The following is a 26,095-nucleotide window of genomic DNA, read 5'->3' on the forward strand; positions in this document are numbered from 1 at the left end:
GTTGAGACTATGCTGGCCTGGCCAACTCTAAAATTTTTCCACTTTAATCAAACCAGTTAAAAAATGCCATGACGCCGCCCCCTGCTTTTTGCTTGCGATTTATGGGCTCTTAAATAATGATACTATACATGAAAGAACTTATTTTCTTATTTATACAAAAATAAAGTTTGTAAAAGAGGAAAATGGGGAAAGGCTTTACAGCTGACAGGTAAAAAAAAACTTGGATAAAGTCGAGACTGTACACATAAAATATTTTCTGTATTTAGGCAAGTTTAATTTCGCCACTGACTGAATTTAATTATTTTATTCGTGAGAAAATAATAAAAAAAGAAATTTTACTTGGAAATAAGATAAATGATGAAGCTAGAAAGCTGTCTGCTCTCAGTTGTTTCATAATGCATGTACAAATATTTTTTTAATACCGAGTATCAAGAAATCAAATAGATGTTTTACATGTAAGCTTCAAAAACGTAAAAGACATTTAGTAATTAAAATATATACATTTGAATCTATGGATACACTCATTTAAAACAGTTGACCGACTAAAAAGAAATAAAAGACAAGCATATTTCTCTGATAAATTAAAATAAAGAGCCAAATTTAGGAAATATTTCTAAACTTACGGTAAAAACCGATCCCGATTGAAATTAAACCGAACCCGATCGAGAAAAAAGCAATATTAATAAATTTATCAAACTAAAGAAACCCGTCAATTATAAGCCATGTAAAAAATAAATCAAGTCATCTTTTATTCATATTACAACCAAAGAGCCAAATTTAACATTACAATTATAGTATTTTCTTCTTTATATAATTCCGGTCGGGATCGGTTTTATTTGGGAAATTATGAAAAAAATAGGTAAATTTGACTCCTTTTATTTCTTTCAATATACCCGTTTCCACTGATTTTATTGAGTGACTCAAAATTAATACTTTGTTTTCATAATAACATTTGAAATAAATTCTGTCATTGTAATGTATTAGGTTTTATAACGTAATGAAAGTGGGATACTAAATTCCAAATGTCATCTGCTAAACTCAAATTTTGAGATTTTGACCATATAATTTTTTGTAAAGAAATATAAATTTGAGTCTTATTCATTAATAAAATAAAATATAAGAGGCTATGCTATAAATAATATTCATCGACACATCCAGCTTTTGAGTTATCTGTTAAATATAAAACAAAATAAAAACGTAGTAATTTTTTTACCTTCATGTTGACCTTTCTGCACTTAAAATTAAGCATTTACCAAAAATAGGACTAGAGGAGCACTAAATTTTTTTTGATGTTGTCATGTGTAAACACTTGCTTTAATAAGTCTACATGCAAAAAATAATTGAAATCCATGACATGCGATGTGCAACCCATTGCCTGGTTTTTCGGTGGACTGCCTCTTAAAAATAAAGTATATCTATTTGAAATTCATGGTAAAAATACTTTGATTTACTATAGTGAAATCTTTGATTTACTAAAGTTAACTATAGTTAACTATAGTATTTTTTGTTAGGGCAAGGTCAAAGGGTCAAGGTTGTTGGTTTCTAAAGAATGACCTTGTCTCAAAATTATATATGAGAAGTATGAAAGCTCTGGCCCTTACTGTTCAAAAGTTATGGCTAAGGTTAACGTTTGTAAAAAGAAAGTCAAACTCCATAGTCAAGGTCAACGGGTAAAGGTTCTTGATATCCAATGAATGGTCTTATCACAAGGATTAAATATGTGAAATATGAAAGATCTAGCCCCTACTGTTCAAAAGTTATGGCCATGTTAAACTTTGTAAAAAGTAGGTCAAACTCCAAGGTAAAAGGGTCAAAGTTGCTGATATCCAATGAAAGATCTTCTTACAAGGATAGCATATTTGAAGTATGAAAGCCCTAGCCTTTACCGTTCAAAAGTTTTAACCAAGGTTATTGATATTTGAAACATTTTGGCCAAAGTAAAAGTTTGGAATTTTTTTTATAAAAAGTTGGTCAAAGGCCAAGGTCAAGGTCATAGGGTCAAGGTTCTTGGTATCAAATGAAAGGTCTTGAAATCCGAGGTATCGTACTGCTTTGAGACTAACCCGCTAACCACTATATGCTGCATGGCTCATGATGATTTTGGGCATTTAAATCATGTTAGTGATATGACCCTTGACTTAGTGGACTTGAAGTATTTCTAGGAAACATGCGATTGTTTTACCATAATAGTGTACTTTTAAGATATAGTTGGTCTGCGCTACATGTTTTTGTTAACCAAAAAATGTGTATATTTTTGCAAGCTTTTAGGATCATCTTTCAAAAAAATGGAGCGAAAACCCACTCATATTAAAAAATTGTTTAAGTATGAGGAAATGATAGTTTTTTTTTTCTCTTTAGTGTGAGTCTGCTTTTTCATAGGCAAATGTTTTCAGTCTTTGTGTGATGTTTGTAAATTGTAGAGATTTTACATGAAGCATACGTTAGTATTAGACGAAATATCAATTTGGATATAATTGAAATTTTATTTTCACTTCTTATCTGTTGCACTATAGGCACTTCGTCCGCCTTATCCCCCCATCTTCTTTCATTCAGTGGTATGAAGGGAGTTCCGGATCAAAGATGGGTACCCCAAAGCGTAACAGACAGATGGACGGACGGACATACCGATTACTATATACCCTTCCGTTTTTCAAGGAAGGGGGGGGGGTACAATAAGACCTGTTTACATAGAGATGGACATTTGATTATGATAGCAATTCATGCGCTCATTGGGTTCAAGCAACATACAAGTAGTAAGAGGTTTACAAAGAATGAATGGCTTTCTTTTGGGCCAAAACAAAAGAAAGAAAAGAATTCATAAACTTAAGATAGCCTTGTTAAATTACACATTAAAAATATATGACATTTACAAGTATACCGCTGTGCTATTTGAGGTGTGAAGACATCGAATTTGAGTTTTACGTTTCTTTTGAAAAATAAATATTTTGGTTGAAAGTCCATGATTTTAAAATATTTCCATTTCTAAATTTTTTCTCTATGATAACCCTTTGAAAGTAAGCGGAGTTGATTTCCTGATAATTCTGCCAGAATGTAAATTAGGCAGGTCGATAGGTCAGTAGCTATGGAGGCCTAGTATGCATGAAAATCTCGTGCGCATCTGTCTCTGAGTCTGACGCTAAGGAGGCCAAATATGCATGAAAATTTCGTGCGGCTGTTGTTGTATTCGGCGAGGCCTACTAAAATTGGGATGGGAATCCTCGTGTAGTAATTTTAATCTATGTCTGCATTTTTAAAGTCTTAATCAACAATTTTATTTCACAATGAAATGGAAATATAAGGAATCACTGTCTAGTTATGAGAGTATGCCAGGGACATCAACAATAGTGGGAAACATGGGATAATTTTAGCATAACGGGCTTCGCCCGTTATGCAAATTATCCCATGTTTCCCGCTATTGTTGATGCCCTGGCATACTCTCAAAAACTAGACAGTGATTCCTTAATACATTCTTAGAAATCTGACTACATTAGTCGGAAAGCACTCATTTACCACCTCAAAATCAGTTTGTCTTTTTTTTTCACAAAAATAACGCAACTGTGCTTTATATTGGTCCTATAACAAGGGAGGGGGATACTGAGAAAGAAAGAGGGGGAAATTTGGCCGTGATATGAGATTTCCCTTCGGGGGAAAATCCTACTCTAGAGTTCGATTTCGAAAGGGGAAACCTAACTATGGGTGAAATCCTTCTCTACAACACCGATAATAAAAATGAAAATAATATTCGAAAAAAATAAAATTTAAGGTTAACGATGGAAATCTTTTCGTAAAAGTTCGTGGACTAGCGCCATAAAATTAAAATCGCTTAAGGTACATGAATGAATTTTAAAATATCAAGTTATCATCAACTTTTCTATTTATAGAATAAACCACAAATCATAAATTTTATTTTTTTTAATAAATTAGTAATGTTTTTGTAAGCAATGGTATGTCCAGGCGGCGCAACCTCGAAAACGACGTTTTTTCGACCTAAGTGTAACTGAGAAAAAACTATTTTGACATGAACATTTAAAATCCAAATATCACGTTATTTCAGGTATGTGTTGGGACTTTATTGTTCCATAAAATATCGAATTTTCATCTCATTCTGGAAGTTCCATGAAATTTTATCGTAAATTGTGCATGGAGTATCCAAACAAATATTGCCTTGAAAATGACGTCAAAAAGGGGGAGGGATTTTCATTTTCCAACATTCTATAAAGTTTTGCCCCTGAAAAAAAAATTGTATAGACATAGGAAATGTTTAAACTGGCTACAGAGAAACAATATTCATCCAGAGTACTTGCTTTTTTATTGCCAAAATAGATTCAGAGAGAAAAGGAAAGCACAATTTATGTCGATTTGTAGTCAAGGTGTGAAAAATCAATCATGTCAAGAATGACGTTAATCATGTGTTGTAGTTATTAAAGTCCAAAAAGCAAAACATGCTGACACGATCAAGCGAGGATTTCTCCCATTTTATAAATCCATTTGCAATATTATATACATTGAAAACCGCTGTTCATGACATTGTAAAATCATATAAACAAGAATGATTGAAGTCTTTACTCAGCTCAAGGGAATCTCACCACAATAAGTGTATGAGGTAGAAGAACTAGACATTGAAAAACAATGACGTTGTCGGACGTCAGAAAACTAAACGGCGACGGCGTCGGGTGATGCCATAATGTCGTTCTTGTTTTATAATAACTTGGGAAATAATGAACGTATCAAGCTAAAATTTTCAACATTTCTTTATTTTTTGTTGTTTTATATTTCTTAAAAATTTTGTAAGCTCAGACTACATAATACTATTTTGATACCCTCAGTCCACGAACTTTTTGATAACCCCTCGTATAAGCAAATTGTACAGCTATATACTGACAAATAGATAATTGAAGGTTTTTTTTTTGTATACTGCAAAGTCTTATAGGCAAATATACAGATACAAATAGTAAACAAGTTTAATGAATTATATTTCGATTTATCGTAGTCATTTATGATTTGATTTGAACATATTTTATTATGTAACAATTACATAAACGGATTAGTCATTTATCTCTTGATTTAAATTTTCTTAAAGGCTAAAATAAAACTATGACGTCTTAAGATTTAACAGATAGTTCCAAAGTACTTAAACATACAGTTTTTCTTTTTAGGAATTTCACGGAAAAATCAGACCATTTCGAGTAGCATGTAACGGTAGTGCTTTCGAAATAAAGAAGAAGGAAAGGGAAATTTTCAAATTTATGCAACAACTTTCAACATGCACAGACGACAATGTTGACTCCGAAAATAGCAAAGCAATTAAGGAGAAAATCTTCCAAAGCAAGAAAGATATTGAACGCCTAAATAGAAATGTTGCTAAATTTGCCGAAGGATTGTTTCGAAAAATCCTTGGTTATGAAGGTAACTCATCATGATCAAAACATGTTTCGTGAAATATTGATCAACTTAGCCAACTTAGCCAAAGATTCTGATCAAATTTTGACCACTGTCTGTTGAAGATATATATATTTTTTAAATAAATCAGCAAACTCTCACTGGAATTTTTTTTTATTAATTAAGCACCATTCTTATTTTTGGTATGTTTCATTGGACTTTATTACCCATTTATTAAACATTTTCTTCATATGGAAAATGGTGTATTTTCTGCCGATTTACATATCGGCCATATTGGAGCTATAATGGCGGCAGATTCCATTAAGGTTTATAAAGAGAACGTACAAAGAAATGCAAAATCCTGACTATTTCGAAAAGTTCTTCCGCTGATGCTTTTATTTTTATCTATATCTTCTACCGGAAATCGGTCCTTCGGATTAGTCCGTATAAACCGAGGCTCTGTGTCGCAGTAGGTGCTGGCACGAAAAAGATCCATCCCTGCTCAATGGCCCTGAGTGCCGAGTATAGGACAAAATTTGCAGCTCTCAACCGGCAAGTGGTGGCGTCTCCATATGAGTAAAAAATTCTCGAGAGGGAGTTATAAATTTACAATCAATCTACCGGAAATCACAATAATGTTGATTCTAGAATGAAAGTTGCGACGGCCTTTCTGATTTGAAAATTCGAAGCGAGAGTACATAGTTTTTTTGAAGGAAAGAGCGCATGATTTAGGGAATAACTATCTTCTAATTTGTGACCGTTAATGCTGATTTAACGATCGCAAACTTGGTTTTACCGGCGACGCGTAAGCATTAACGGTCGCAAATACCAAATTAGAAGATAAGTTATTCCCATTGTAATGCAATTCATGTATTTAGTTTGTTGTTTACGTCTTATTTTGTTTCGTTATATCAAATACGTCACGGACCATTTTGTTTTTGCGTCGCTCTATTACGACGTCACAATGAAAAGCTTTCACTCTCGTTAATGCTCGTTTTACTGCTTCAAACAAAGCACAAAAGCCAATCAAAAGGTGTTTTATAAACCAAATGCATTAGAAAAGTGTGTTTATCATAAAATGAAAAGTGTTTATCGCAAAATGACTCTAGTTCTTCCGCCGATTAATAAGTGCAGAAGAGTGTCTATTAGTACAAAATACAGACGATTTAACACTTCATTAAGAGTTGCGACCGCCTTATTAATTAAAAAACGTCTATTTCTTGCATCAGTTTGACCTACTTATTATTAAAAAGACGGTATCACAAACTGTTAACAGTCAATCACGCAAAATTCTACCCATACACCCATGACGGGGGCTTAAAGAAATAAAACAAAACAAGCTCGAGTGTTAAATCTAAAAAAAAAATAATAAATTGTACATTTTGAGTTTTTGCAGGATCCTATGAATATTAATGAGAAGTAAATCACGAGGTATCAATCTTATGAATAAACCGCACGCCATTTCTTCGTATGTCTCAAGAACAAGTAGACAAGGAAAAATGAACCTCACTATCATCTGAAAGCTTATTCAATACTCACAGATTTCATTGAAATACTGTCAGTTTTCTATTTTACGTGGAGATAAGATAATTTTACAAGTATTTAACAAACCTTGTTTTAATTTAGCTTCTGATAAATCCTGTTATAGTAATATTATCATCGCTTAGAAACATATAAAGTAATTCAATGTTTTATAATTGAATATGAATTCATTTCACGATTGAAAAAGGGGTTTATGATTTAAAAAATAACAAAAAAATCCTGTCTCAGAAGTGAAATAAACTAAATATTCAACAATTAAACATTGATTTACCTGTTTATTACATTATCTTTGATATTCCCTTTCCCTTCGCCTTTTTTGTAATGCAGTCTTAGGCTACATGATGTCATACTTGAGCGGTTGAGACGTCATAGCTAAGGTAGAAACATTATAAATATGAATTTTAGCAACATATTTGGGGAACTTTTGCAGTCTTTATTTCTGTCAGAATCGTTTATGAAAGACATACGCAACGTACCTTTTCTACTGATAATTTTTCAAGATAATCTCATTTTAAGATTATGGTGTCATCAGTTATTCAAAGACAAAAGATCTGCATGCATAGCCATAACCAGTTTTTGATAAAATTTCTTGGATGATTAAATTCTGGAACTCAACACCCTATTTTAGGGGGAAATACTTATGTAAAGTAAAGAATTTTTATCTCAAACTTATGGATATCTCCAATTTGGTAAATGTCGGTAATTTAAGGGTTGAACGAATTTCATGCCATAACCGGAAGTCAAGTTCGAATCTACTTAACAAAAAAAAATTGCATGTTTGACAAAACATTTGGCAATATTATGGAGTTTTAAGGGTTTTTTACTGTTCAACAATATTTCAAAAAATGAATTCTCTTTTCATTTCCCGTAACGATGCTACTTAAGGCTTCTTGAAAATGGCTTAAATATGCATTTCCATTGCTCTAGCTGGAAAATCTCAAAGTAAAGGTAATAGAGTGCTGCTGACAGATGCAAAAATACACTACATTACGCCTCAACGGGGTCATACATATCATATGCATAAATGATAGTCTTTGGACCGGAAGTCCACGCAGGTAGGTTAAGGTTACAACCAAATATTCTACTTGCCTATCTGATATGACGTCATAGTAAGCTATATGACGTGAGGTTTAGAGATAAACAATTTCTTAAAATCGATATCTAAGATTGATTTGAGGTCGTAAAAATGAATCAAAATATGCAGAGGCATAATATAAACGGAATTTTGTCGTTCCTGGGCCTCTGTAGTTATCACAGGGCTTACATCACTCTCTACCATCGGCTCATACATTCACCTCTGTCGTTGGCTCGCGTATACACAGTGTTAAACACGAGAAATAGTGCGTTTGTTTTAATTCATTACAATTCAATTTCTATGCTTATTTCTGAATTTTGAGATAGATATTTACTAAATCAATCCAGAACTATTATTTTAATTTGAAAGAATTTCTGCAAATATTACGTTTTATACGGTATGTCAAAAATCTTGACGTGAGCCCATTGCAGAGGTGTCTGAGAGAGGAACGAACGACAACTCTGCATGGGAGATTGGGCTTACATACCAAACCCGTGACGTCATAACTGTTGATCATGCAGTAGCTCTAGTGAAAGTGAAAAGTAACGAGAATTGATGTAAACAAAGACAAGAAATCGGAGTTTAAAAGCATTTAGAATGAATATCATGTGTGATTCTTGTGGGAATAAAGCGTATGAATAAGGTATGGTAATATAATTTTGCAATTTCTTCGTACAATTATAGCAGGGAGGGTGTTTACTTGCCGATCAGCCTTTCCTCTGTCGTTCGTAACAGAAAAGATGCAAAAGTTCAACACTACGCCGCATACCTTGAAACTTAATTTTTGTTTTTATCTAAAGTTCTTATTCTTTTGTTTTTGGAAAGTGCTGCTAGAATCGTATGGTTTACGGGAATTGATGCATTTTTTTCGATGTTATGAACAAAATGTAAAAATTTTGGGAAGGTTTCGTCCGAAATTGTTTAATAATTATTTCTATAATAGGACAGTGCGATTCTAGCAGCACTTTTCATGGTACTGAGATGTTTTAACATAACTATTATCACAAATTGAAACTTATGATCCCCGGGGTAGTGTTAAACTTTTCACTTTTTCATTAAGGCATATGTTCTAATTATAGACGTCACGTGGTGACGTCGTGGTGAAGTTCCTCCTGTATTATAAGCCCAATTGAAGTCTATAGAATGTATAATTATAGCAAAAGTTCTATCCTTGACTTTTCCGATTTATTAGTGTTACATAATTATAAAAAAGAGTAAATTCGCCGAATTCTGATTCATGTGTTGCCTTAACATACCCGCGCAAGGGTTACTACAATACGCTAAGTTAGAGAAAATTCGACCTAATCATATGAAAAACAGGCATTTAAAAATGGCAAAGAATAGTTCCTTCGCTCAGATCTCGATATTGATTAACCTACTGTAGCGTAGAAATTAAGCTGCAATTGTTGTTTAGAGCAGTCTTGCACGTTGAAATTGTATGGCTGGGAGGGGAGTGTTTTAACAGTCATATGTTAATTAGTAGAGTTAAAAGATAAACATTTAACATTTTTATCAGATCTCTAATATTCTGAAAAGGGACTTTAGCCTTAATATATTTTTTTTTGAAAATATTTAGATAAAAAATGTAAACATTTGTAGATTACTGCTTGTTGCGTTTCAGTATAAGAAAAATACATGTATAAAATATTAAACATATATTCTATATATTTCTTTTATTCAAAAATGTTTTTTTTTAGAAGTTCACAACATCATATGTAGACATTTAAATTTAGCACACAGTTCCATCAAAAATTAGATATCTTCAACTCCAAGGAAAAAGACCAAAAAGTTCAAACTACGTTGTTTATGTCCTTAACTCCTTCTCTATCTTACATGTATGACTGGTTAAGGAATATTTTTTCACAACACTCTTCGTTATGGGGAGGTAACTCGAGAGATTTTGACTTCTGTCACGCTGTGAAAGGATATCATTTTGATCTCCTTTTCTATTGTGACAGAACATTATTCTTATACAATGAATAAAGTATAGTATTTCATTGTTTAAAATGTAATAAAACCTTATATTGTGTCGTTTTGCATGACATTTTTCATACTAGTTATAAAGGCATTTATATTTATACTTAACTTTCATTATACATTTATAAGTTTACCCTATCAAAACATCAAAGAAGGGGTTAAAATAAAAAATTGAAATGTACGATATTAAAATACATTTTTTAAAGTAGTTAATTGTTTACTTATTGGGTTTGCTCTAAATTGCAAGTAATTGACTGTATTTCAATAAACTCCATAAATCTATTGCATGTTTAATTTATATTTCAATAAAATTATTTTTTGAATTAAATGTTTAAAACTGATTTTGTAATGATGCAAAGAGTACTATTTGGGATGTCCTAGTGTTTCTTAAATACCTCATAATGTTAAACTGCATAGGCACAATAAATAGGGCAATAGGAAAAGTCAAATTAAATTACAATAATGGTGCAATAAAGTAATAGTACCAAAGCAAACAAAACATAAAGCTCATAACTGACCGGTCGAAATTACTTGCTTCAAATATACAAAAGTGAATCTGTGATATATTTCTTTTATTTTTCATTTATTTACTCTTAGAATATTTTTCTTACAGATGATTTGATTCATCATCGTCCTTTGTCAGAGTTTTTACTGTTCTACAAGTAATATTTTTATCCATATACAAATGAAGACAATACTACCTTTTCTTTGAAAACCATTTGCTTTTAAACAAAGCAGTAATAACTTTACATTTCAAATGGTCTAACCTTTCTTTCTTTCAATGTCCTTTCATGCTAATAAAAGGGCATTAGTACCCATTGCAAAAGAATGTCGAAAGACCGGATCTCCAAAATCTTAGATATTGTCAATCAGAAACTCAATCATCCTTTGAATATCAAATTCAGTACTTGGAAGTGTCGTTATCTGCTTTGTCAGCAGCGACTTTTACATACTGACCGCGTGATCTCATAATAATTTTTTCACTTCTCATTTACTGAACAGAAAAGGATTGTTGGTTTAATTTTGCTCCTTATTGCTTAATGCGAGAATTTAACAGATATCTGATACTTCTAATTCATTATGACAACGTGTACATGTAAGGGTTTTCTTTTCCATGTTTTGCCAATTGCCTCAAATAATCTTCCACAGAATTCATCATATTTATTAAATTATGTAACGAGTTAAAAGATCGTGTTTCCCTTATTTTTTGCCCTTTTAAAATTAATGTTTGAAGGTCCCCATTATTAAACATATCTACGTCACCAGTAATAAAGTGTCTCGAAGGATCATAGCTATAGGGTGAAGAGGCAAATGAACAGAAATGATGATTAGTTTTTCAAATAGTCGATATGATGACTCTAGATCTGCAAGGTATTCTTGTAATATGTAGGTTTTGAAGAATAGCTGATTTATATTTGTAGGAAATTTAATGTATCGTCTCCAGCTTGAAATATTGTGGAATACGAAAGTTTCTGTTTTTAAGAATATAAGTGATACATCTTTTTAGCAATTTGGACTTAAAAGCAACAATGGGTTGTTTTAGTTGTAGTTTCTTCCATAAAAATGGAGATTAAAGAAAGAAATCCCATACATACATTATTTAGTGTATTAAGTATTGTAATCGTGTGTAAATTACTTTACTAAGTATATTAACTTGCTCCATGACCCCCTTTTTGACACTTTAAATAATTTTGAATCTTCCTTATTAAATGTTTGGAATTATTTAGTTTAAATAACGAATTTATTGACTATTGAATGTCTTCTTAGGTTTGATGTAATGTCAAAATAAAATACATGCCGCTATGATGTTAGTCACCCGACTTTCGAACAACCAATATCTAGACCGTTACAAAGAATTGACTAATTTTGATCTTTATGACTTCCAATCATAAGGGGTATTTTACCTCTTAGAGGGTGTAAAGGTTATATCTGCAAAAGGGTTTAAAGTACTTTAAGCTTTGATGTTAGGGATAGAAGTCGGAGAAGCTATTCAGAATCAAAGGTTAACTATACACTGGAAAGATTTTACAACAAAATAGCCTTTCATTTATAAAATATGCGATACACAATACATTTACTTCCATGAAGTACGTCTTAAGGAAGATATGTCTTCAAAAGCAAAAATTGAAATGTAATGTTGACGTAACGGCATGTATCTTTTTAGATTATTAAAGCAGTTAAGCTGCATTTTTGAAATTTTCATTTTGCTGGTAAATTATGATTAATCTGTATGTTATCTAAACCCTTATGATAAATAAAACCAAAATTTAGTTTAAAATTTTTTTCAGAAGAAATATTTCTGTACAAGCGAATATACAGTATTATATAAGAAATCATTATTGTACAGGGCGACAATAATTCAATTTTGCTTCAGTCAAAGCGTATAAAAAGTTCTTTCATAGCAAATATGAACAAAAGAAGTTTAAAAATGTTCTATTTTTATGTTATTGAAATAGTTAATAACAAATTTGCAACATTTTTTCAGATGTCAAACATGCAGCTCATATATTGCTTTAACTTACAGCACGTCACACAATTTGTGTTTTATATTCCTTTAGTCACAAAATTCATGATATATTGACAGATGAAGAAAATATTGAAGGAAGAAGAGAACTTGAAGAAAATTGGAATGAAGATATGGAACAAAGTTTAAGATATGTGAATGGCTCCGATATCTTACTTTGGGCGATTTTTGCTAATCGAATGGAAATAGCTGAAATTAGTTGGCTTTTAATACCAAACCACTTGTGTAAGCATTAATTGGAACTTCAATGGAAAATAAGAATAATAAAATTTAAAGTAGTTAATGATTTCATTCGTAATGCACGATTAAAGACATCTACTCAATGAAAATATTTAGTCTGAAAATTATTTGTGTAGATTTAGGTTTAGTTAGATCATTTTATGTTCAAATTACCATGTTACATGTTGAACTTGATTGATATATACATGTAAATGCCTAATATTTTTAACATAAAAGAGCAGATTCTTTTTTTTATCGGTATAAATTTTAAATGATGACATTCTGTTTTATTTCAGTTACAGGCATAGCATGTGCTGCACTGCTGCAAGAGCTGTCAAAAAAGGCAAAAGAAGCTAGGGAACAAAATCTCGGAACAGACTTTGCTGATTTTGCAAGGTACCTTTATGATTGATTGATTTTGGGTAGGGGTTGAGATTAAGGGGGGGGGGGGGGGGGGCGTTCATCGTCAGTGTTAATATGCAGTCCATAAGAGGGAATAATCTTAAATATATGTAAAATCAATGAAAATTGAAAACTCACTGGAAAATGCCAAATCTCACGGACAGATTTCATCAAAATTACCGAGAAACAACGATATATGTAAACAGGTCTGTGAAAACTATTATTTTTCTTATTGAAGTTTGAATAATTTCATATTATTCACGTTAAGTAATGTAAACTAACACGTTACCTTTCAGAGACGTAAACCAGTAGTCGCCATTTACACCAAGAAAATATCGACTGTGTCAATATTCTTCAAAAGGCCACTTGTAGTGCCTAAAATATATATATATATTTTCTAAAATATAAACTATTTGACAGATTCGATGAATTAATTTATTGTATATTGTTTAACATCCCTATCGAAAATTTTTCACTCGATCATATGGAGACTCCATCACTTGCCAGTTGAGAGCTGCACATTTCCCCTTTACTCGTCACTCAAAGCCATTGCGCAGGGATTTATCTTTTTCGTGCAAGGACCCAATGTGACAATAGACCCCAGTTTATTTGTACATCTACGGTAAACTTATGGTGTCCACAAGCGAGTCTCTACAGTGCTATGGCGTTTTGTAACTCCACTTTTTGTAAAAAATAATGTTGTATTTGGTTGCCTAGGTCATATGATAAATTTCGATCTTTGTACATCAAAATCAGTAAGATAAGTTATCTGAACCTTTCCGATTAATATGAAAAAAGGAATCAATTAACTTATTTTCTGAATGACATTAAAAATAATGATGACGCCCCAAAATACCAAGTGCTTCACTGACGATATCTCACAATATGAATCATTTGAAAGAAGAATATGGAGATAACGAACAGTATTCAATCTCAAAGTCCATAAAACAGTACAAAATAAGAGCAGAGCAAACACGGATCCCCAAAACATCAGAGGTGGGATCAGGTGCCATGGAGGAGTGAGCATCCCCTGCCGACCGGTCACACCCGCCGTGTGCTCCTTGTCATGATCAGGAATAACGGAAAAATCCGTCATCAATTCAGTGTATAAATAATGGACTAACAATTGGTATGAAAAACGTCAGTCAGCATTTGATTCAATGATAAACTGTATTTGCTGACAAGGTCATTGTATCGACCATAGAATTAACTTACGAAATGCTGACTTTAAACGAGACTGCTGATATTCTTGTTTTGTCAACTTGCTTGTCAATAACTTAACTCGTTTTTGAAATTGTTCATACGTAGAGCATGCTCTTGCGTATCGAGTCAACTGAGATATATATACTCCGTATGCAGGCGATGAAGGTATATTGCTGCATAAGTAAGGGAAGTTGACGATAGAAAAGTTAATGTCATCATACGTTTATCATATAGCTTGGTTGTTAGATTACCATTAGTGTTTTTTTCAAGTAAAATATCCAGGTATGAAACAGAAGTGTCGGATTCTGTGGTATCTTTTATCTCAAGCTCACCAGGATATATCGTATTGACGTAGGAATGGAAATTACCCTTATTAATTGACAATACGTCGTCGATACATCTAAATATCGAGTTGAAGGCCACAGCAAGTGTTTTCTTCTTTTCACACACAAGATTTTGCATAAATTCTGCTTCATATGAATATAAAAAAGTCTGCTAAAACGGAGCGCAATTTGTACCCATGGGAATTCCAATAGATTGATGGAATACCTGGTCTCCAAAGAACACATTGATGTTGTCAATCAGAAACTCAAGCATCTTGAAAGCGATATATTTAAATAATGCTTATGGATATAAAATATTTAAAATTACGGTTTCTGATAGAAGATATATATCTTAGGACATCATTACAAATATCTATTTCCACTCATCCGAACCTCCAATGTCAAGTTTGTTGGGTAGGTAGGTTTTTCTGACAGAAACTATGGGAATACTTTCTGAACTTCAGGGGAATAATACCTTAATAAATGAAATAGTAGAATGGATTTTTACCCCTCCCCTCCCCCAGATTTTACTTCGGATGAGACCGTATAAATTTGCAGTTCTCCACCGGCAACTGGTGGCGTCTCCATATGAGTGAAAGCGAGGGAATATTAAATCTCATTCGTCTGTCAGTCCGTCACAAAAACTCTAACCTTGCCCATTACTTTTTATTTAGTGGAGCTATGACTTTCATATTTCACATGTGTATTACTTGTGATAAGACATTTCATTGGGTTCCACTGAATTTGACATTTTGACCTTGACATTGGAGTTTGACCCACTTTTACAAAAATTCTAAATTTACTTTGGCCATTACTTCTGAATGGTAGAATTAGGATTTTCATATATATTCTTTGTGACAAGACCTTTTATTGGATACCAACGACTCAGACCTTTTGACCTTGACCTTGGAGATTTTCGTACTTGTGAAAAAACTTTAACCTTGCGCATAACTTTTGAACGGTAATGGCTAGGGCTTTCGTACTTCACATATGTAATTCTTGTAAGAAGACCTTTCATTGTATACCAAGAACTTTGACCCTTTGACCTTCACCTTGGAATTTGACTTACTTTTCAAAAACTTTTACCTTGGCCACAACTTTTGAACAGTAGATACTTAGACTTTCGTATTTAAAATATGTATTCTTTGTGGCAAGACCTTTCATTTGAGATTTTTTGTACTTATGAAAAAACTTTAACCTTGACCATAACTTTTTAATGGTAAGGGCTAGGGCTTTCATACTTTACATATGTAATTCTTGTGAGAAGACTTTTCATTGGATACAAAGAACTTTAACCGTTTGACCTTGACCTTGGAGTTAAATGATGATTTCTATATAAATGAACATGTCATAAAAATGACATCTCACCCACAAAAACACCGAAAACGGGGGACTCCAATTCCTTGAATTTTTTTCTTGTTTTTGTAACGAAGCAAAACCGACCGTCCCTTGCACTTCGTAATAAGCGTGTTGAACTGTATTGTTATGGATATTTTTGTATTGTTCAGGATGTTTAACGAAAGATGTAAAGCAATGATGGACTGTATGTTTGAAGAGGATGAGGACACTGCAATAAATCTTATGGATACAGACGTTACTATTTGGGGTTTAAGATCTAGTCCCCTGACCTTTGCCCACGACAATTTTATGTATGACATTGTAGCTCACAATTGTTCCTTCGGGAACATGTTCAAACAATGGAACAAGGATCTTGGTACAGATATTGTGTCCGTTTTCAAGGTATAAACTAAATGAGTATACATTTATATTCTTTTTTTAATTCATCAATAATTGCATGCAAACTTCATTAAAAAAGTTCATACTTTTGTTTTGTAAGTAAGTGTTCATGTTGGTAGTTACATGTACTAATAAATTTGGAAAGCTTAATTACCGTCAATGCTATTTTAATTTAAAAAAAGAACTTTAATGCTTTAAGCAGGTTGGGGTAAATTCCAAATATATATGGTGCAGATGTTTAAAGAAAATCTATAGATCTTGCGTTTCAATTTTAACTTAACATTATCAAAGACACTAATTAATGACTTAGCCTACCCCAGCGCCCATAACTCAGTACACAAGCCCTATGCTTGAATTTGCAACAGTACTTATAGATTTTTCATATTAAATCAGAAACAAATATAAAGTTTGTTATTTATTGTATGGTAGATATTGGCCACAGTGGTCAGATCAACATATTTACAACAACAACAATTTGGTCGTCAGACAAGAGGGCTCACCCTCTACAACAACAATTTATGTGTCGTCCGAAATGGCAAGTAGCATGCTGGGTTGTCCCGTTGATCACAATCATGCTACCGACACATCTACATATCATTTAATATTAAAATCTTTACTTTAAATTGTTTATATGAAAACATAATTGAATCAACCTCAACGTAGCAAAAGTCAACAATCAACATCATATTATACAACCAACTTGAAGGTGACGATATGGCCACATGGACACCTGATGATATATGTGCATCTGCAGACATACAATCAGGTTCACTGCGCCTCTGCCCAAAGGAGTACCCAATAATCAAAATGACTAAATCAACTATTTAATTATTTACAAGGAAATTCTTTGCTTCCCCCCACTGGCAAAATACTCCCGGGCCCCCTGAATGTTGTTGAGGAAAATGTTATTCCCTAACTCTGATAAGTGTGTACCATCTGAGTGGTACAATTGTACAGGCTTACCTAAAAACTGAGAAATGTGTAATAATTCTCCCCCCATTTTGAAATACCTGCCTCGCTGCACACCTGTTTAGCCTATCCCTTGCCTGCTCCATAGCTCTAACGTTACTCGAGTGTCTCCATGAAATGCGGGGAAGGAGAAAAGACCAAACAAAACTCTATAACTCTAAAAAACAGTAGATTTCCATCTGCCAGCTATTTTAATTTCTTCATCTGAAAAACCCTTGTTAGGGCCCCGCAAGGATTTGCGGGTGCCCTATCGTAATCACTGTCTGTCTATCTGTCATTCTTCCGTCCACAAATTTTCTGTTTTTTTATAATAACTATTTTATGGTTGCCCAATTAAGATCAAATTTGGAATGGTAGTTCAATATGCAGAAAGACATGTTTTGATGCTAAATTTGTTTCTCTGTGTCCCCTGGTTGGAGCTGGTGTTGGGGTAGATTCCTTAACTTTACATATGAATGCATTGGCAAAGAAAGATAACTGCTGATGATGTTCCCATTGTAAACTGAATGCTGCTATGAGTTCCTTGGGATTAATTAGCTTTTCTCCTGAAGGAAATCCAAACATTATCTTTATCTGTCACATTGAGATGAATTACCACCTTTGTCTGAAAATGAAGTTTGTTTTGAAGTTAGGTCAATTTGGAATGCTATGAACACTCTGATTTGTGGATTTAAATATAAATGTTTATTTAATTTTTTAAAAATAGTTATGATTTCATTGATTTCTAAACACAAGAAATAGATTAAAGAAGATGTATTTTTTTATTTTACTTTTTTTCCTTTATGTAAAATCAGGAATTTTATTAATTTTTACGGAAGTTGTATAAAACCCCCATTCTATCATTAATACTGAAAAAAGTTCTTATTGTAACTTTAAAAGAAAATGATGACAGAGGTACAATTAATCCCTTGGAATTATTTATCTAGCCTGCTGCAGAAAATTTAGTAGGCTTTTCTTTATCTGTCACTTTAAGATTAATGAAAACCTTTGTCTGCAACTGCTGTTTGTTTTGAAGTTAAGGTCAAGCCTTCATGATATTTGCATTCATTTAAGGCTGGCATTTTATATAACATAAGCTTCATTATTGTTTAAATATACATTCAATGTTAAGTTGTTTTTTACTGCCTAATGTAAATACATGTACAATGATATTATTCACAGGTTTTTGAATAGTCAGGAATTATCTTAAAATTTTAAGAAAACAGTTGCTGTGGCTTATTCTTCATACATTTTTTAATAATTCCGTAAGCTGCACCCTTATAATTCTACCCCATCCAACGGCGGGGTCCTTGCTGACTGGTCAGTTTTCTAGTTTGCTGCTGTTGTTGCAGTCCCTATCCTGAAAGAATGATACTTTAAAATAATACTTTGTGTTTAGTCCAATAGCTACAATGAGTTTATCTAAAACTGCTAAAGAAAATTGTTATCTTCTTAGTGGCTTTCCGCCAAAATGACAAAACAAGGGTCCCGGAAAGTGTGGTCTTACTTCCAAATATTTGGTCATAGCCTGCACTGGGCAAATAATTGAACAATGACCATTTGTTAATTTTTTACCCCCTTTCCCAATTGATCCGTTTTTGAGCATCTTATGCACACTGTCAGCTGATTATTTTATATGTTTACATCACCAATTCCCAAAATGGTTTGAGAGTTGTTGCCCTTAGATATATCCAATCCTCCTACTCTCAGAAAGGCAAAGAATGCTAATGTATATGCTGCTGTGAATAATTTAGCCTCATGAAAACTTGAACATACACTGCTTAATGCCCCTGTTAATTTGGCCAAAATGTTTTCTGTAATTGGCAACCTAGTATCAAACCTAGAATTGAGACGCCTGAAACCCTCCAATACTTTGGAAACTAGAACTGCCCAATAGGGACAAACATCCCCCGCTGCGTTTTTCAGAGAAGGTGCCAATTCCCACATTCTTTATTGCTATAGAGGTGTTCACTATTTCCTTACAAAAAATTGCAGTGAAATATAATTGCTCATTATGTTTCTTAATGAATGAAACAATTGTACAACCAAATGAAACATCAATACTAATACAATTTTTTCGGCATTAAAAAATATATTGCATTTATGTGTCATGACACTCTGCAAAGTGATTGTTGAAAAAAAATCATATTATACAGAATCAAACTAATCTTGATATTCTTTATATCAAATTCCTTTTGAAAATAAAGAGCTGGTCATCCACTAATGAAGTGCTTTGACAGACAATAAATTACAATTAAGAGAATAAGAGAAGAGTGATCTTTAATTATTGTACCAAAATCCCAGGAGATTACAGATAAAACATGGTTGATAAGAGATGCCTAAACAACTCCCCACACCAAACACATTGATTTATCTTTAACTGGATGCATGTCCAGTCATTATTCCCAAGAGACAAATGAATTTACATTATCTTCTGTGTAATGTAAAAACTGTTTTTAACACTTGATGATGTTTCTTTTTGTAGTTAAAATGGGTAGTTTTAAGCTGTAGCTCACATTTTTGTACAAATATTCTAGATTCTATGTCTCAAACCTTATACATGAGCCCAAAATAAACATGTCAATTAAAATAAAAAATAAAACCTGTGAAAAGCAGACAAAGGAACCAATAAAGTTGAAAATTACAGGTGCACACCTTCATATTGATAATAAGAAGTGTACAGATTTTTCAGATAAATCCTTACAATAGTTTCTGAGAAACCGTCTGCACAAAACCACAATATAAAAATGAAAAAAAAAACACCTGTAAAATTCAAAATAATCATCCAATAAAGATGATTATATCAGGTGCACACCTTCATATGGTGAATATTATGTGTAGAAATTTTCAGACAAATCCTTCCAATACTTTCTGAGTAATGGTCTGGACAGACAGACGGACGGACGGACATGGTGATTCCAATATGCTTCGCTTGCGAGGGGTTTAACAATGAATTTGTTTGTAGTCTTCAAATCGTTTTATCTTACACTCATAGCCAATAGCCACTACATAGGCTCTAGCTGTAAACTGCATAGCCATTGAGTGATCAATAAGCAATAAAATTAACTATTTGCTCCACAGAAGGAGGCCAGATAATTCCTAAATTTCTTCATTTTAAATAATTCTAAACCTGTGGAATGCCATGAGCCCTGTTTTGTAGGATACTGCAGTGTTGTAAGAATTAGATGCCTTTAATAGTCGAGAAACTTCCCCCTGGACATCAGACTGTGAAATGCGAGTGGAATTGGATCTGGGACCTGGTTTGCCGTTGGAGCAAGTTGTCGGAATCTTCCCCACTGTTTACGAGAGAGAGCATCAGCTATACCATTGTCAATGCCAGAAATGTTTTTTAATATTATATTGCATAAGCATCAAAACTAACTTTCTAATTAAAAACATTATTCGAGGGGACCTTAACGACTGAGTATATGAATTCAAAATACTTAGCTCAGTTCCTCCCCCCAGATCGTAACCGACAACACTATGGGGGCTAACTCCAGAAATGTTATATCCCTGATGATATCATGATTTTCCCATTTCTAAAGGCCATTTATAATAAACCAGTCTTCTTTTAATATAGCACCCACAACCAAAACCAATAGCCCCCGCATTGTCTGTGTAGAGCTGTATTGCTCTTGAATTCACCCTTTCATGGACATGTAAAGAAAGCTACATCATTGAAATTGTCTAAATAATGAACCCACATCAACATATCTTCCCTAAGTACCCTAGTGATTCTTATGTGACTATAGGGAATAGAAATGCCAATCATAGAATCAATAAATCTGCTACCCCTGATAGCCTTTGAAAAGAAATTGAGCTTTCCAACTAATGATTCCATCTCAATTAGAATACATAAAAGACCTTTAAGTTCCCTTATTTTCCCCAGGGATCCTTATAATTTTAAGCACTGTGTCTTTTTCCAGCCCTAAGAATATTAAACAAGTAACAGGTCCTTGTGTTTTATCTACTGCTAAAGGAACTCCAAACTTTTTGCAAACTGCCTGGAATAATGTCATTAATTGCAAACATTCACCTGATCTCCTCCTGCCAGCAAAGATGAAATAATCTAAATAGTGCTCTTCTGTACTCAAACCAGATTTACTTGTTATAAACAACTGCAAAAATGTTGAAAACTTTTCAAAAATTGAACAAAAATGGAACACCCCATGGGTAAACATTTGTCAAAATAGTTCTGATCCTTAAATCTAAATTCTAACAGATCAAAGTCCCCAGGAAATATTGGGAGTAACCTAAATGCACTTTTAATGACAACCTTTCGTAACTCTGCACCAAGTCCTAACTGACTTATTTTATCAACTACAGTATCAAAAGCTGTGTATTTAACGCTGCAATCATCTGGGTCAATAAATGAGTTAATGCCAAGGGGTGGAGGGTATGAGAGATGTGTAATCATCCTCCAACCACCAGTGGACTTTGGAACTAGACCAACTGGAGAAATGTGCATATTAGGAATAGGTGGGTGAAAATGGGCCCATAACCCTTCCCTCTTGTACTTCTTTAACAATTTGTTCCCGCAATTGATTTGGAAATTGCCTAGCCGAAAGCAAATTCTCAGATAAAAGAAAAATTCTTGGACCTGTATAATTTAACTTAAAAGCAAAAGTGAACCCTAGTAAAATTCATTTGCTACATTTCTGATTGGATATTGGTGCAAAAATGGTGCCATTGCAAAAACCCTAATTGGGGTTGAACCTAGTTCCCATATGTTTTGGGCCCGAGAATCGAGGGTGTCCAGGGGCAAACTTGGGTGTGGAAGCTCCATAAAGTCGACTGGATTGATGGACCCCTGGCCAGAAGGCCTGTATTGGACTGAAAGAAGAAGCTTGCCTATTAACTACATTTACAGATGATAAAGGGCAGTTAATTATGGAATGATCTTGACCACACTTTATACAAGCGTGTGCATATGAGCATGGTTTCCTCACACAAAAGTCCTGTAAATTAAAAGCATTACATTTGTTTATCCCTTGATTTCCTGTAACCGATACATTTTGACCCCCGTTCATATACATTACTCACAATTCTGTATCAACAGCTGACCAAGATTTGCTCAAATCTAAAGCCAATTTTAGCCGAAACTGCTCGTCATACAGTTTCCACCCAGAGGACCTACCCGCCCAAGCACGTATATCATGCATGTATTTTAGTAAATCCTGATATTTACCTGTATAGACAGATGTGTATATGCTCAAATAAATAAATAAATGAGGAAGGCGTCTGTCCATTTCTCAATAGAAGTGATTTTTATGAGTATATTTGGGTTTGCTTTGCATCTGGCCATTTTTACCCAAAATCAAAATTCGTTCACTAGCCGAGTCTTCAATATTTGAATTTTTTAATTACAGTGACAAATCTACATATTTTCCTTCGACAATTTCTTGTCGGATTGTCTCGTTTACATTATGCCCCAATGAAAATTGAACTGAATTTAGTGGTGTGGGGATAGAACACCTGACCTGCAACAGACAAACATTTGTACCTGTTGATTCACATTGCTTGGAAATTGCAGTCCCCAATCCGTCGCATGTCTGCCCCTGCTGTGTAGCCACTGATTCCGCTGCTGGGGAAGATTCCTCCGGATCCCGGGGCTGACCTTCTCCGACGACCTCCTTTTTTCTCCTCTCTCCCCTCCGTCGTGTTCTTATGGGTGGCATGTTTTCACAAACTTTTATACAGTAAAGTATTTTATATCAAGAAAGTTATGTCTAACAATTATCAACTGAATAACTTTACAGCATGCTGCACAAGGTCAAACAAGAATCTCTGAATATCCTATAAATCCGCAGCATTCGACAGCAATCCAAGTCTTAATTATAATTTAATTTGACTAGTTTGACAAAATTTTCGAAATTACTAGAATTTTATCGGTAGTTTCACAATTATTATAAAAAAGAATTTTAAGCTCCATTTTTAAACCGTCTGCTGGTTCATGGGTTGAGTGAAAAAGGAAGTACAGACGCTGTAATTTTAGAGTGAAACACGATATGCTTATAAATTTCCGGATAACTCAACAGGCTAATTAAATACACAAAATAAATTATATCTTAGATTCACACAACAAAGAAATTACTATCAATATATGCTTAAATCAATATTATTGAGATTAGCTTTGATTACGGCATGTATTTACAGACAAGTTGAAATATATGCAAATATATGCGAAAAAAGAAATGGATAATACGCATGATTTTAAAAAGAGCAAGAGCCACTTTGGGCCTTATTTTGGCCGGAGAATTTCTGAAAAATCAAAACCGCTCAGTTTAGGTTGCAAATGCAGTATTTATCACTTGGAGTGTTGGAGACCACGTATCTATTCATCGTGACGTAATTTTCCATCTAGTCAATGCATTATGACGTCATAAAATCCGTCATTTTCTTCTTACCCTGCAGATTCCTTTGAAAATGACCTAAAGCATTCATAAAGCACAACCTCCGATCCATAATATGCAAATACATAATGAAAGCTCTGTTAATTAAGACCAAAGCATGTTTATTTTTTGGATCGTGGGCTGTGCTCATATTTTAATTCTTTGCTGAAGGTAGTCAAATAGGCATTTTTTCTGCAAATTTCAAGAACATTGCAATTTTTCAAACCTGTTTTCCAATATCTGGATTCTCCAAAAATAATTTATGATATAAAATGAAAGCACCAAGTATCTACTTTATTTTAATGCATGAAATAGGGAAGAGGGTGATAGTTAATTAATTGATATAAGTACAAGGCCATTTTATGCATAAGATGGCTCTTGCTCTTTATGGGTTTAATAAGATTTTACTGCTAATGCCAAAAAAAAAAAAAAAAAAAAAAAAAGAAAAGAACTTGATTTGTTATTGAAACTAAAGGCTTGTTTTTTTTTGTTTTTTTTTTTGTAAAATAAGTTTTAGTTTACTTTTAATTATTATAACACAGACATTTTCTGTAGGTGGAAAAATTTATATCAATAATTTTATTTCAGTCCTTGAAAAAGAATCCAAGAAATTTTTTCACCGCTCCTGTCACAAAATACAAATTCAATTACGTATGTTACTCTTATTTTATTAATGATTTCTTGCAAATTATAAAGAATTTGACACAGATAGAAATTCAAATTTAAGAAAAAAAAGCATAAATCATTCCCTTAAAATGTTTTGACAAGAATTTAGGCTGTAATTCCTGTTGCACTTGATGGATTATTTATCACGAAATTATTAATTTTTAAGTGTTTTTGAGCATAATTTTTCAACAGTCTTCAAATGAAAAGAAATTCCTTTCTCAAAACATATTTCTTACATTTTTTGCAGATCATCTTCTTCGTTATAATGGTGATGTATAGTGCCTTTGTATTAACCAGCATTGGGGACGAATACTATTCACTGAGCGTAGCAAAAGTCTTCGAATATTCTGTTTACTTCTGGGGAGCTGGAGATCTAATCGAAGAACTCATAACAATGTTTGTAAGAAACAAATCTTCTTCAGAAAAAATTAATCTTCAATTAAATCATCATATCTCACTGAATACGAATCCTTTTAGGCCAACCAGGCAACTCATATAATCTGTTAATATCATATCTTATCACTCGCGCTGGACCTTCCTATGTACTTTGTATTCCGATGTATTAACAGTGAAAGACTTTCATCATCTTCTTTGTGGACGTTCATTATCTTCTCTGTGGACCACTGAAATATGCTGAAATATTGCCGACTCGGCGTAAAACACCAATAATCAATGAATCATCTCTGTTGACGTTCACAGTAGAGTGAGCGCATCCATTCTGGGAAGTATATGCAAAATGTAAGCATCCGGTCTGCAAGCGATATTTATAGATTAGGTAGACTGGTTATTCCATAGACAAAATCAGTAATACAAAACAATACGCAAGTTTCGAGATTATCTCCCTTGGTGTGCTCTTTCGTTGAGGAGGGGAGTTTCAATGCAGCGTAAACAGACAGGTGAGACAGACAGGCTATTTATATATTGGATACATATTTAATTAATTTAAATTCTTATGACCAATAAGTCCAAAATAAAGTTTTAAAATGTTACATAAGAAATATTTCTTTACAACCGAATACGCAGGTATGTTAAGGTTACAACCAAATATTCTTCTTGTCTGTATGATATGACGTCATAGTAAGCTACATGTATATGACGTGAAGTTAAGAGATTAGAATTTCTTAAAATCGATATTTAAGATTGATTAGAGGTCGTAAAAATGAATAAAATATACAGACGCATAATATAAACGGAATTTTGTCGTTTCTGGGTCCCTGTAGTTATCACAGGGGTTAAATACCAAACCCGTGACGTCATAACTGTTGATCTGCAGTAGCAGAATGAAAGTGAAACGTAACTAGAATTTATGTAAACAAACACACGAAATTGGATTTTAAGAGCATTTAAAATGAATATCATGTGTGATTCATGTGGGAATAAAGCTTATGAGTAAGGTATGCTAATATAATTCTACAATTTCTTCGTAAAATTAAAGCAGGCAGGGTGTTTTCTCGCCGATCAGCCTTTCCTTTGTCTTTCGTAACAAAAAAGATGCAAAAGTTCAACACTACGCCGCATACTTTGAAACTTAATTTTTGTTTCTATCCTAAGTTCTTATTGTTTTTGGAAAGCGCTACTAGAATCGTATGGTTTACGAGAATTGATGTATTTTTTTTCGATGTTATGAACAAAATATAAAAATTTTGGGAAGGTTTCGTCCTAAAGTGTTGAATAATTATTTCTGTGATAGGACAGAAGGATTCTAGCA

General features: G+C 33.2%; 1 protein-coding gene across 1 annotated transcript in view; it reads left to right on the forward strand.

Annotated features, from left to right (window-relative positions):
* Positions 1-5,156: 5,156 nt before the first annotated feature.
* LOC134252449 (transient receptor potential cation channel subfamily M member 2-like) overlaps positions 5,157-26,095 on the forward strand; it is a gene marked incomplete at its 5' end in the record, with an annotated part of 49,624 nt that continues 28,685 nt past the window's right edge. The window contains 6 exons of the mRNA XM_062734939.1: positions 5,157-5,406; positions 12,609-12,722; positions 13,013-13,112; positions 16,153-16,384; positions 24,310-24,372; positions 24,635-24,787. Of these exons, the coding sequence (XP_062590923.1) occupies positions 5,157-5,406; positions 12,609-12,722; positions 13,013-13,112; positions 16,153-16,384; positions 24,310-24,372; positions 24,635-24,787 (912 nt within the window). The remainder of the gene's footprint in view (positions 5,407-12,608; positions 12,723-13,012; positions 13,113-16,152; positions 16,385-24,309; positions 24,373-24,634; positions 24,788-26,095) is intronic.

The sequence above is a fragment of the Saccostrea cucullata genome, unplaced genomic scaffold (assembly GCF_032062105.1).
Source record: "Saccostrea cucullata isolate Sc308-1 unplaced genomic scaffold, CSIRO_AGI_Scuc_v1 ctg1962, whole genome shotgun sequence".
In the NCBI taxonomy this organism is placed as follows: domain Eukaryota; kingdom Metazoa; phylum Mollusca; class Bivalvia; order Ostreida; family Ostreidae; genus Saccostrea; species Saccostrea cuccullata.